Consider the following 14,748-nt stretch of genomic DNA (forward strand, 5'->3'; position numbering starts at 1 on the left):
GTCTAAAAACAGAACATCAGAGCGCTTGTAGTAGATATAATACAGTATAAAATGTAGTAATAACTGGATACCTGCCAGATGGGAAAGAACATGACTTGAAATGGCATTTGAAATGCACACACACTCACTCACACACACACACTTTGACAGAGGAAACCAGATGAATATTCAAATGAAAAGAATCAATATTTCCATTTAAAGGTCTGTTTCCATTTCTCCAGGTCAGCAACGAGCCGCTGTCAGAGGAATAAATCTGATCCAAACATTACTGTGAGGTCAGTTTGGAAATGTTATAGAAATGATCAACATGCAATAAGTGATAATTCAACAACTCCATAACATAAAGCTTTATATAAATACACACTTCTTTACCTTCTAACTATTTTTATGTTGCATTAAACTTATTGCAGGAAGTCTGGTACTTGCATATTAAACTTGTATGCGTTGCAGATCAAGCAGTTCTTCTTTGTGATTTGCCACATAAAATCACTTCGAGGTCTGTAAGCACAACCTGTTTTACTCCAGAACAACATATAAGTCGCACTGTTGTTCTTTCATCAAATTAGAGGCTTTTAAGTGCGCCTTATAGTCCGGAAAATACGGTAACTCATTCTTTGGTTACCTAGAAACTAGGCGTGCACCGCTTGCAGTTTTCTGGCCGATCGCTGATTACCAATTTTTTAAAAAGCCTATCTTAGCGATTCCGATTTTGGCCGATACCATTTTTTTGTCTGAAATGTTGCTCAATATAGCAGGGAAGTTGCTGAATTGGCAACAATGGGGCGACTTTTGTTAACTGTAAATGTGCAGACATGAGCTGGTCGGCCGGTTTGTCAGTCAAACCTCTCGGCAGAAGAGAAAAGCGCAGTGGTTGAGTTTTAGACATCTGCCGAGGTTGATGACACTGGTGGATAAGATCGGCTTCTCACGTAAAAATCACCAATCTCCCAAAATTAAGGAAATCGGCAGTGATAAATCGGCTGGCCGATAAATTGGTGCACCCCTACTAGCAACGACCTGTTGAGTAATTTGTAACAGCTTCTGGTTTCGCCACCATGTCTCATAACTGCTTAAAAATAAACAAAACATCAGTGCTACCAACTGCTTTATAATAAATTATCTATACAGCACAGACTGAACCCTCAACCTCATCTTTCATCCCAATATTACTGAAAATCTGAGCCAGACATTGTGTAAACCACCCGAATGTTTAATTCAAGCAGCCCAAATCTAAAATAGTTCAAGGTTACCCAGGAAGCACATCAATTTTCCTCACTGGGATGCAAAAAAAAAAAAAAAAAAGCACAGACCGAAGATATGGAGCACATGAAGATAGTGAGAAATCTCCATGGGTAATATAAATGTGTGTGTTCACGTGTCTGCTCTCTTTACATTCCATTTCCACCGTCCACAGTGTCCAAATAAACCGTCAACCCTGAAATGGCTGATAAAGTGTGTGTTCATGTGTGTGTAAGTCACAATATTTGCCCTGTGTTATTGCAGCTCTGAGGCCACAGTTTCTTCTATAAACACCCAGCTGTGAATTATTCAATAAATAAACACATTCAGGACCTCACACACACACACACACACGCACACACACACACACACACACACACACACACACACACACACATTTCAGACAAAACATTTTTTATATGAATGGTGGATATGTAAAAATACACACACCTGTCGAGTGATAACAGGAGATATCTCAATTTCTAACATAAAAGACAAGCATACACACACACACACGCTCCCCCAAACGCACACGCACACACACGCACCACACACACACACACACACACACACCCACACACACACACACACACAGGGAAACACACATTAAAAAAGCGTTGAAAGGAGATGGGAAAGCTGACGGACTGAATTAACTTTGGAAACACACCCACCTACACACACACACACACACACACACACACACACACACACACACACACCATTTAATTTAGTCTCTGGTTAAGTGGATTTGGCTGCTGGTCAAGTGCAAAGCAATATAGAAGATGTCACTAAAACAAATGATGGGGTGACACCTACGGCACAAATGCGGTACTGCAGGAGAGCTCAATTAGATCACAACATTTGATGTGAATCACCATCGGCTCCGTCACAGAAGAGAAAATTACTTTAAAGACCACCATTAAGTCCTAAATCAAATTATTTCACAAGTCAGCACCTGCTTTTTATGGAAAATATTGGGTCTGAAACAATCAATCATTGAATTGTTGAAATAATCGTCAACTAAGCCAAAGTTTCCCTTCGATTGCAGCTTCCAGTTCCACCTCATTTTTCACAACAGGGTTGAGTATCTTCAGTTTGCTACACCTAGTTCTCGTGTGACGTCACTTCCGGGGGCTTTGTAGTTGACAGGTCTCTCTTATGACAACCATGGAGTTACTAATAATATTCTGCATCTCATACTCTTGCACATTGGTCAAAAGTATCAATACATTTTCTTTTTGTTGGTCTGGAAGCCATGACGCGTCTATGCTTTGCGCTGCATTTGCTTACCAAGATGGCGGCTCAGAGGCACTGATCACTTCCGGTTCACACTTGTAGGAACTATGTATAGTTTAAAAACTACAATACTTAGACTCTTCAAACCTGGACTAGACTGTTTTACACAAACAGTAGATTCATTCAAACTCAGTTTGAGATGCAAAAATGTGCTTAAATCGCCCATCATTAACCATTCGCATATCAAGTAAAGGTTTCACAAATCACAAACTGGATTTTAAATATTCTGGTGGTTGTGTACAACCAATCAGTTTATGAGTCTGAGCGATTTTAACTAGAAGAGATTAAAGACGCTAAAGGGAGTGAAAAATTAGGTGGAATCGGCCTTTAGCCATTTCCCCAATCAACGGGAAGCCAACTTCAGCTCCAACAAAAGCCTAATATTTAACCTTTATTTTTCAACAATTTAATAGACAACATCTCAGCCAGAGCTGGCTAATATAAACAGCTGTAAAAAATAAAAGGATCAGCTTACCTCTAATGATGACTCTGAGTCCGAAAAGATGAAGTGTAGAGTTCAGTGTTCAGATTTCGGTGCTAATCACTTTCGTTGTTATTTATCTCTCTTCATTTTCTTCATTCGCAGTGAGCTAGAAGATGCTGCGATCCAATTTGTTTAACAAGTGGGAAAACTTGTTACAACCAGCTGTATTCTTGTTTAAACGCAAGTAGCTAAGACTTCGTTAGAGGCTAACTGGCAAACGGTTAGCTAGCCGCCATCTTTGCTAACAATAATGGCGTCGAGAATAAAAACAGGAGCGATTTTACGCCAGATTCTGTTTTCGACAGATGCCTTGCCATCAGAGGGCGCCGTCATTGAATTAATCTTTTTAATGTCACGGTCTATGTATGAAAAACCCATATTTACCAGATTTATTTAATTTGTTACAGCCAACAGTACATTTTTGTTAAATTTGATAATTCTGCTACTAAAAAATGGAGGATCACGTTAACGCTGATCTTCACGTGTTTTTAACCTCCATTTTGTATAACGATACTGTCCTTTTTCTGTGGGGTAAATACTGACAACAGATGAAATACAGATTACACCATGAACGCAAATCATTTAGTAATTAATGTTGTGAACACATAATGCACGTGTTTTTACTCACCTATCCAGTCCCTTTACCTTTTCTAGGCAATCATTTGTCCAGCAACAACTTACAAATATCTGGGATTTGTTGATTCTCACATTACTTACAGTGAACATATTCAGAACATATTGGGGTTTGATTGTACCAGTAGGTCTGGCACAAATGAACCCTTTAAGTGTAATTTGAATCGCAAATACTTTTTAAATAAAGTACAGGTTGGTTTGAGATAGCTTTTCCCCTAAATAAATGAAGACACAATTATAATACAGTTCTGTTTTTTAATTCAAGCTTACATCCTGATAAAGTTTGTTTGATTTAAAAATTTAAGACAAATTGCAAAAATCCCATTGGTATTTTAAAGAAACTTGCTGTTTGTGAACTTCAAGTCAGACTCCACCTAGTGGTCAGAAAGACCACTACATCACTTTAAAAGACAAATTAAAACCAAGTTATCTTACAAAAAACAATCTTCTATAACCAGAGAATGAGGCAACATACTGACACACTTTAATTCATCCAATGTTTGCAGAGTTTCAAATAGTTCCAGCTCCAATACATCAACACCAGCATCTTACTTCAGAGTAAAAATCTTGTAAAAATACGCACAAAAATGCAACAGCTGAGGTCAACCATACACACCTTAAATAGCAGCCTCTGTACAGCGCACAAAAATAGACTTAAATGAAACACAAATTAATGTACCTAAATGTCCAGCTCTCAGGAATGAACTGATATGAAAACGGAGAATAGGAAACGAACGAGTCGCTTTGTCAGGAGACGAAAAATATGAGAAAAGTTTCACAACTTTAAAGTGAAAGTTTGCTTTCTAGACTCAGACCTCAGCTTTCATTTCCCAAGAAGTTTAATTTACAATCAGAAAACCATTAAAAAATGCATCTTTTAAAAGAAAGTAGAATTAGATTATACTTGATTTTCATTATTAAATTATTTAATCTCATCTTTCGGCCGTGATTTCAGATTCATGTCACTTAAATTTGGGGCAAAACTGAGTTTCTCAACAGAACCATGATCTTAATGACACAAGCTGACACCAACTTTTGTTTAAATAAGTCATTGAAGTCTCTTGTTGTGTAATAAATTCACTAATTTAAAGGCCCCCAAATTTAAATGCCGTTCCTTCTGATTAGTGGATGTAGACATCAGGACAAATACCAAAAAGGTACTTTTAAATTAAAACCGTTTGCCATGAAGTCCTAAAACAACGATAACATCCTGGCTTAAAGGACCTTAAAACTCTAACAGGAAGTGCTTGTTCAGCACATTTCCTGTTTAGACGACGCTGCAGATTGTTTGAAGCGGCAGGAGAATCCAGAGGAAAACCCGGCGGCTCACAGCTCCGTTTTCTGCCCAGAAAGAGGCACCTGAGGCTGGACCTCCTCATCCGACGTCTGCCCTCCGTCCGACTTCTCCACCGGAGCTTTGCTCTTTTTCTTCTTCTTCACTTTCTTCTCCTTCTTTTTCTTCTTGGTCGTCTTCTCTCCGTCTGGGCTCCCGTCTCCCTTCTCTCCTCCTTTCTTGCCTCCCTTCTTCTTTTTCTTCTTCTTGTCCTCTGCAATCGCTGCCTGGTCTCCTTTCTTCTTTGGAGTCCAGTTCTCATCCAGGCAGGCTGGATGGATGGATGGATGGATGGATGGATGGAGGTGTGAAAAGGAACAAAATTAGAGACAAAAATGTTCAACAAGGAAGAGGAAAAAATGAAAAAGAGCTTAATTTTAAAGTTATTCATTGAACAGCTAAAGGCCGAATCCATTAAGTCCTAAAGTTAATGTTTGGATGATCAATATCTCATTGTGTAATTTAACAAAAACTAAACAAAAATAAGGATACATGAAGGTAGAATCCAAAAATAAAGTCGTAAAATTACCTGAATGAAGTTGTAATTTACAAGAATAAAGTCAGAAAATTGGAATAAAGTCTGAATCTTGTGAGAATAAAATCAGAAAAAGACCTGAAACAACAACATAAGATGTTTAAATTCAAAAAATTTTAAGTTTTTCTTCATTAAAACAGCAGAATATACAAAGTACTAAAGTTGGTGCTTGGACGGTTATTGACTGCATCGTGTAATTTAACAGAAACTAAAGATTCCTAAACGTAGAGCAACAATCTGGTTACACCGTCTGTTTCCATCATCTGCACAGCCTTCAGTTAAATAAATAACAATGTAATCAATTATGCTGCATTCTGGGGAATAAAATGTTAATTTTCTTGTTTAAAAAAGGAATCTGATCATTTTCTAAATATAAATTTTTAATGGATAAAAAAGCTTAGATGAAATTTCTGCAGCATTTTTTATCTGATCGCTCGTCAAAATAATCGATACGAGATTCGATCACTGAAGTGCAGCTCTAGAAATGACTGGGCGACATCCAAGCATCCGTTTCTATTCCAACATAAACACTTATTTTCTCCCCCTTTTCATAAATAAACAAATCTTAAATATATTTAAATTAAAGAACCAAACAAAATGAGATGTTAAATTTGACCAAAAAGGCAATAAAAGTTATTTTCTTGAATGAAACATTTGATAATTATGGAAAAGGGGGAATAAAATGTAGTCCTAATGACAAACTGAAACAAAAATATTCAGATTTAAGTTGTTAAATGGATCTGCAGCCTTTCATTTACATCAAACGTAGCTCAGCTTGGTGCTAATAAGACAGAGTGAATATTCGGTTATTATTGCATCAAATAAGCAACAACTGGTGAAAAAGTTAACTGAAGTCAGAACGAGCTCTGGAAGTTTTCATGCTCGGGTTTCCAGCGGAGGATTTTCCTGGATCAGATGTTTTTTGGCTCTGGTCGCTGCGTATAAATAAACTCCTGAGAACCAGCGGCTCGCCGCTCCCACAATGCATTTCATGACATCAGTTCTGCTTCAGTTTCACATGTTTCTGCTGCTCAAACACAAAAAACGGAGCAGAGAAACATTTAACGTCCAGCTCATCTGTTCTTGTGAATTTGTTTTTATTCCACATGTTTCTGCGCACCAAACGAGGTGTCCGGAAAAAAAAACACATTTAAAGTCACAAAATCTGCAAACTGAGAAACTTTTTAAGGCAAGTGGAAATAAAATATAATTTTTTTTCCTGTTAATATGCTCCTTTAAACTCGGGAATGCTGAAAACGGACAAGAAGAATGTGGTGTGAACTCGGGCCAGAGGGGATTTTTAACCTCCGTTATGCGCGACCCTGCCAGTGGAAACATTTCTCCAGCTTGAGGAGCTGAGCGAGGTTTCTAAATCCAGAACAGCCGAAGGGAAAACATTGAGTCAGCAGAAAAACAAACAACAACCTGAGAGCATTCTGAGTGTGTTCACCTTTGTCTCCTCCTTTCAGGACGTGTTTCTCACACAGGTAAGTGGTCAGGTCCTCCTCCTGGTTCCCTTTGTACCAGTCCTCAATCACGTCCTCGTACTCTTCCACCATCACGTCACACTGGGAGACACACACTGGCGTCAACACGCTAGGGCTGTAGTGATACAATAATCTCACGATACGATACACGATACTCGGCTCACGATACAATTCAATACACTTTTCCGATTTTCTGTAAGATTTTAGAGGGACAGAGTGATTTTGGTGACATTTTGTGACGGTTATAGAGTTGAACTGAATTAATTTAACTGAAAACTGATTAAAAGCACCAACTACACAACACCTGGCTCTGGTTGGACACAGACTTAAAGTCGACAGCTGGACAAAATGAATCAAAGAAGTGGTGAGAAAACATGTTTCTTTTAATTGAAACAGTACAAACTGTAGCTTACATTCATTTGTAAAGTAAATAAAGTCACCAAGTACCTGCTCTGAATAGTTTGATACCTTTTTAACCTGGACACTCTAAGCCTGATGACCTAATCACTCTCCCGGCGAAGCAAGAAGTGAGTGAGCAAGGCGACAGTTGGACGTTATGATACTTGCTGATGAATACCGATTTTTTTGTAGGAAAGAAAATATCGATATATTTCGCAAAATCGATATTATTACACAGCCCTACGACACAAACTCACAAAAAAACGAGAACGGGGCACGCCATTTTGAATTTTCAGTTTTCTCTGGTTTGTTTAACCCACACAGTAAAGACGTCGCAACAAAATGAGAATAAAGTCGCAGCAATATGAACAGAAAGTCGCAATAATACGAGAATAAATTTGAGAATAAAGTCGCAATAACACGAGAATAAAGTTCTGGCAAAACTCATAATAATGCAACAGTAAAATCATGGCGATATGGAAATAAAGTCGTAGCGAAACCATAGAATAAATGTGTAATCATATGAGAACAAGGTTTTAACAAAGTGAGAAGTCGTAGTAGTGCGAGAATGAAATTTGAGAATTACCTGACCCAAGTTGTAATTTACAAAAATAAAGCCGTGAAACGAGAATAAAGTCATAACAGTACAGAATAAAGTCAAAGAATTACTAAAAAGAAGTCATTATTTACAAGAATAAAGTTATAGTGACAAAATAAAGTCATGATACTTAATACAAGAAATAGATATTAAAATAAGGAATGCTGAGTGTCTTGTGAAGTTAAAGTTTCTATAAGTTATCGGAAGCAGAACTTTGAAATGATTTTGTTTATTTAAAACTAAGAACCAGATGGATTTGCTGAACCTGATAACACCATCAAAGCTTTTTTCACTTTAAAACAACTTTTTCTCCCCAATTTAAAAAATAAAAAAAGTCTGGTCCTAATACTCTGTCGTCAATAACACCCAGTTGTTTTTCACATTTTATCACTATCGTATGTTCAGTTATTATTTCCCCCTTTTAATTTAAACTTTTACCCTGTTTATTCAAACACAGCACATATGAAAAGAAGCAAAAACAAAACAACCACCTGCTTCTTGAGGTCGGCGACTTCAGCAGACGTCTCGTTCCAAAGTTCGTAGGGAATATCCATCACCACCTTCACTCCCTTGTGCACCAGGCCATGAAGGGTGGAGAACGTCTCCGACATGCCCTGCACACGCACGCACACACACACACACACACACACACACACACACACACACACACACACACACACACACACACACACACACACACACACACACACACACACACACACACACACACAGGTACGCAAACACACACGCATCTGATCAGGAATCATGGGAAACTGAACTTCTTAAGGACATTTTCTCTTCTCCAAATGAATTCAGACAAAAAGCTGCAGAGACGAGAGGAGAAACATCCTAAAATTAAGTCCAGCTTCATTTAAAACTCTTCCTGTTTGTCTAGAAAACATCCAGCATTCAGAAACCTGATCTGGATCAGGGGTCTCCAACCTGCGGCTCCGGAGCCACCAGTGGTACTTTGGATCGTCCACGGTGGCTCCAAATATTTTTGGCTAAAATTTACAAAGAACCAACTGAAGTTTTAAATGTAGATGCAATAATATCTCAATGAAAAGAGACAAAAAACTCAAGACATTTTGACTTTAGCTTCAGAAATTTTCTAGGAAAAACAAGAAAGTTTTTCATATTGAAAAGTTCAAAATTTGATTTATAAAAAAAAACTAGTTTTTTTAGGCTAATCTTAAACTTTGAAATTTCAAACGTCAAAATGTTCTCAACATTTGAAACTCAGAAATGTCCTTGATTTTTCTAGAAATGTTGAGATGTTTTGGCAGAAATGTACTCCCTTATTCATGGAATAACTGCTTTACATTAAAGCAAAATGACACTAAAAGTACCAGAAATACATTTTCAGATCTGAGCTTCTTGCCATCAGGTTGGAGACTTTCTGTCTTTTTTAAAACATTTTTTCACAAATGCCAACGTCACAAAGAAGAAAATGTTTTTATTTATCCTAAATCCTAAAAACAGAAATAATTATATATATATATTTTAATGATATTTATCAAATACTATGATCTGGTCATGTAATATTTGTGGCTCTGAACCAGTTTTTCTAGCTGGACTGAAGGCAAACAGGTTGCAGACCTCAGATCTAGATGAGCCTAAACTCCTGACCTCTGACCCTTGACCACACACAGCCAGTCTGACCTTGGCGAAGCGGTTGCTGCCGCTCCTCTCTTTGTGCAGGTTGTACTCCAGCAGCCTCTGGCAAACGTTCTCCACAACCTCGATGAATCGCAGATCTCTGGAAAACGACAAAAAGACTCGGCTCAACTTGAGATAAAACTTTATCACTGCTGCGCTGCTGAAAGGTCAGAGGTCACGGCTGTCTGGTTTAGGCTTGGTTTACAGCTACTCTGAGCTGTAGAAGGAGAAAGAAGCAAATCGGATCGCTGCTTTTGTACCAAACCAACATTTCTCCCACATTTCTCTCCTCAGCCTTTCAGAGAAGAACCATTTTTGCCCCATAGAGTCGTTTTGGTTTTTCCTTCATATTTTCTGCACAGTTTGCATGTTTTCCTGCAACACAAACTGCATCTGAGGACTTTACCTACATCCTGTCCACCAGCGAGTCGGTTGATATTCTATTATACACGTAGGTCAGTAAATTAGCTTCATTTGTCAGATTAAAAAACATTTTTAAAAAACATTTAAGCAGGTACTAAACATACTTTCATTAAGACCAGATTACTGTAAAAAAGTTTACAGGTTTAAGTTAATATTCTAATCTTATTAGGGTGCACCGATACAAGAATTTGGGCTGATATCGATAACCGATATTGATATTTCTGCTGTGTTTTATTTATCGGACCGATACCATATGTTAAAACAAGACTTAATATCGTCCGATACCGATGTTGCATCCCTAAATCATCTTATGTTTTTATTTCACTTTGAACATAAAAATCAAAATAATTGACACATTTAATGGTTAAAACCATTAAATGGTTATAAATCTGTAATTCCTCACTATTGGTGAAAAAGTTCAAGTTACAAGTGAAATGATCTGCCAGTGGAGCAAGACGTTTTCTCTTATTGTAAGTTATGCTAAAGGAAATAGTGAAATTTCACTTGTAACTCCAACTTTTTCATCAACATTAAGACATGATTGACTTAAAACCAGCTGCTACAGCTTGGTGAAAAGTTTGTTGTAACTTTATTCCCAGTGTTTTAAGATATCTTCACTAGAAACTAGAGCAAAATACTTGGTGATATTTGGTGTTTTTGAAGTGTGAGCTGCACCTGTATTCACTGAAGCAGCAACAGAAATTGGTGAGTCGATGTCAATTATTAGAAATATCACCTAAAAACTAAAGATCCAGCTTCAAACTAAGGAGAAAAACTAAATAATTATGCAAATAAAACTTCTGTAAGTAATTTCTCTGTACTTTTGTTCTACAAGCTGCTGCAGATAAATGATCACTTCAGAAAGTATTTCCTGCAGCGCGGCCCGTTTCTATATCGAGTTCTTCCACAGGAACTGAATCTGACCGGGTTCTCGTCCCCTGGTGCCAGAATCAAGGTCTCATTTCTGCTTTTCGACCCAACCGCTTCGCTGAGAGCTGCAGAGAAACTTACGACTTGACGTATTTAACCGGCGGCGCTCCCTTCCCGTCTATGAAGTTGTAGTTGCTCTCGATGACCGCCTTCGTCTTGCCCGTCTCTTCGAAGGCCGACTTCATCTCGATGCTGACGAACTTACAGACTGAAGCAGGAGAAGCCAAAACGTCACTGAGGGAGATTTCTTTCTGCAGCACAAACTGCAGAGCTTCAGCTGCTGCTTCCAGCCACAGTTTGAGCTCAAGTTTACCGTTTTATTAGCAAAAATAACTAATTCAGTTATGATTTAGGTCTAAAATTATGGAGAATAAAATCTCTCTTTGGTCCAGGAAAAAAAAATAAAAACAGGTCCAACTTTTCTATCTGTTATTGATTTAATCAAATAATAATGGATTTATTTACTTAATATTAAAACTTGTATTTTTAAATTTAACTTGGATCTATTGTTTTAATGTACAGGTTGAATTTTAAGTAGTTTTAATTCATGTAGCTTTTTATTATTCATTTTTTTATATTTAATTAGCAAATTAGCAAATTATTTACTCGGGGCTGCACAGTGGTGCAGTTGGTAGAGCTGTTGCCTTGCAGCAAGAAGGTTCTGGGTTCAATTCCCAGCCCCGGTCTTTCTGCATGGAGTTTGCATGTTCTCCCTGTGCATGGTGGGTTTTCTCAGGGTACTCCGGTTTCCTCCCACAGTCCAAAAACATGACTGTCAGGTTAATTGGTCTCTCTAAATTGTCCCTAGGTGTGTGTGTGTGTGTGTGTCTCTGTGTTGCCCTGCGACAGACTGGCGACCTGTCCATGGTGACCCTGCCTCTCGCCCGAAACGTTAGCTGGAGAGGAACCAGCAACCCTCCTGACCCCACTGAGGGACAAGGGTGCAAGAAAATGGATGGATGGAAACTATTTACTCATCTAATTTATCCAGTTTTTATTGATTTTATTATTTTTCAATTACACATATTTGGTTAAATATTTAGTTATAAAACTTGAATTGCATCATAATACAGAAAAATATGAATAAAGCGATTTAAAATGTATTTCTGATGGGTTCTAGAATTTAGTTTTCACTCCAGATATTCCAACTAAACCTCCAATTATCATCAAAAGCCTTCAGATAAAATCTGACTTTACTATTATGACAATTTCTGGACAGAAATATTGAAAGAAAAAGGTTATTTTTCTTCAGATCATATGCAAACTTTCCAGGTTTTAGGTCAGTAATGAGCTCTTGAACATAAACTTCTGAAATCAAAAATAATTTGAGATATCAAACTTTTTCAACTCTTAGAACTGATTTATCCTTAAACTACTATGAGATAGCTGCTTAAATACCTTTTTACATTAATATTACAGTATTTTTACTAAATAAATACACTTATTACTCTAGCAGCAGCCATTATTGTTATTTATTTGTTCTGTAAATGTGATCCCTTCGGTACAATTTATGTTTACAGATTCACTTTTTTGCTTGTCCTTGCTCTGTAGGCAACCAATTCTTATATTTAAAAATATAAACGTACAATTGTATTAAACATGTAACTGTGACCAAGATCTCGTCATTTGGGTCATTTTAAAAAGATAAATACCTGACATAGGAGGAAAAGTGATGAAGAACAGTTCATATCAGCAGCAAAAACAACAACAAATCCACGGAAATGAAGAATTAATCTCATGTCTGTAAATAAAGTAAACATGGGGACTGTTCGTGTGACTGAGGCCCGGCAGTGGACCGGATGACCCAGTGAGGAGCTTAAAATGACCCCAACAGCTGCTGAACTTCACTTTTACCTTCACATCTGTTAGGAAGATGAACCCAATCATCGTCTCCGTCCGTTTTAGCTGCTCCAACCGACGAAATTACGGCCAGAACCGACCAGTAAACCGCGAACATCATACCGTAAGTTGTCTTCAGCTCCTTATCGCTACATAAAAGTCGTTTAAACCGTTAAAACGTGACTGGGTTTCCCATTTCAACCCAGTTTTCACATCCCTCTGCGGGTCATGATCACAGGTGTACAAAAAAACTCGACTGCAGCCACTTCCGATAAGGGCGTTACGAACGTGACGCACGCCAAAACTCGGACCAATCAGAGCCGAAGAAGTGGCAGTGGCTTGACCAATAAGAGGCCGAGGAGGTCCAGAGAGACGATATGACATGAGGTATCACTCTGCGCCCTTTTTTCGATATAACGCATAAAACACATCTCATGTCAAAGATGAACAGAGTAAAAATACATCAAAATTTGATATTTGTTAAATATTGTTGTGTGTTATAAAATAGACGTATTAACAAATTTTCAGTAGCAATATTTGTGTGTATTTTTTTTTTACTTTTCATCAATTATTATTCAATAATTGTGTATTATTAAAAAATAGCAACATGCAAGTTAGTTTTTGTTGTTCGAAAAGAGAAATATATGATTCAAAATCACGACTATCACACAATATAGTGTGCTACTTCAATTTAACTACAGTTAATTATCTGCCATTTGTTTTGTAAATTTGTGCTGGATGAATTGCATTTTTAAAGGTCTGTTTATTTTATTGTTATTTTTTTTACCAGTAACAAAATATTGCTTAGTAAAAAAAAATCATTTAAATAGTGACGCCTACCGTTTGAATTCAGTGATCTTGTAATTCCTAGATGTCTCCAGCAGGGGACGCTATCTCCAAGTCTAAAGTAGACGTGATTTCTGATAGGTAGACAAACAGCTGAATAAAACAGTATTTTTAATGATTAAACTTAGTGATCGTGCCTAACTATCACCAGAGTGTGGATTTGGAGATAATTTGATCAAATTTTTCAGACTGAATCCTTACACCTGCAGCATGTATGGAACGAAATAAGAGGTGACCTGTTTAGATTATTACTAATGAACACTGAACTGCTGTGATGACCTGGAGTTCCTTGCTAAACCACAAAGGAATCAGTCAAACATAAGATATTAATGAATGTAAATGAAAGTGACATTTAGAGACGAGACTTCAGCATCTAGTTCAGGTCAGAGTGTGTAATGTTAGCTAGATCACGGCTTCATCTGCTGTAATGACAGCTCTGCTTCAGGGTAACAAGGAGCTGAAGTTTCAGCTTTTTGTCCCGTCTTTGTTCCGCTCCTTTGTTATAGTTATGAGATCTGAGGGCTGGACTCAGATTAGAGATGCTGTTCATCAGAAACCGTCTTTTGACTCCTAACTTTGGAGGCTTTCTCAACTTTATTCAGTCATGGATCACCCCAAGGCTCTATTTTAGAACTCGTTCTGTTTTTATATGGGCTGCACAGTGGAGCAGATGGTAGAGCTGTTGCCTTGCAGCAAGAAGGTTCTGGGTTCGATTCCCGGTCTTTCTGCATGGAGTTTGCATGTTCTCCCTGTGCATGGTGGGTTTTCTCCAGGTACTCCGGTTTCCTCCCACAGTCCAAAAACATGACTGTCAGGTTAATTGGTCTGTCTAAATTGTCCCTAGGTGTGAGTGTGTGTGTGCATGGTTGTTTGTCCTGTGTGTCTCTGTGTTGCCCTGCGACAGACTGGCGACCTGTCCAGGGTGACCCCGCCTCTCGCCCGGAACGTTAGCTGGAGAGGCACCAGCAACCCTCACGACCCCACTGAGGGACAAGGGTGTAAGAAAATGGATGGATGGACGGGTATATATGTATATCCATATATATA

At 37.9% G+C, this 14,748-nt stretch overlaps 1 protein-coding gene across 1 annotated transcript; it reads right to left on the minus strand.

Moving 5' to 3' along the window:
• Positions 1 to 4,114: 4,114 nt before the first annotated feature.
• Positions 4,115 to 13,142, minus strand: cnpy3 (canopy FGF signaling regulator 3). The gene is made up of 6 exons (XM_008435789.3): positions 12,871 to 13,142; positions 11,098 to 11,224; positions 9,667 to 9,763; positions 8,496 to 8,618; positions 6,971 to 7,088; positions 4,115 to 5,256 (listed from the first exon to the last, which is right to left on the minus strand). Exons 1-6 carry the CDS (start codon positions 12,974 to 12,976, stop codon positions 4,979 to 4,981), a joined length of 849 nt encoding a protein of 282 aa, XP_008434011.1. The 5' UTR covers positions 12,977 to 13,142; the 3' UTR covers positions 4,115 to 4,978.
• Between the last annotated feature and the right edge of the window lie 1,606 nt (positions 13,143 to 14,748).

The sequence above is a fragment of the Poecilia reticulata genome, chromosome 18 (genome assembly GCF_904066995.2).
Source record: "Poecilia reticulata chromosome 18, P_reticulata-male-v2, whole genome shotgun sequence".
Lineage (NCBI taxonomy): Eukaryota > Metazoa > Chordata > Actinopteri > Cyprinodontiformes > Poeciliidae > Poecilia > Poecilia reticulata.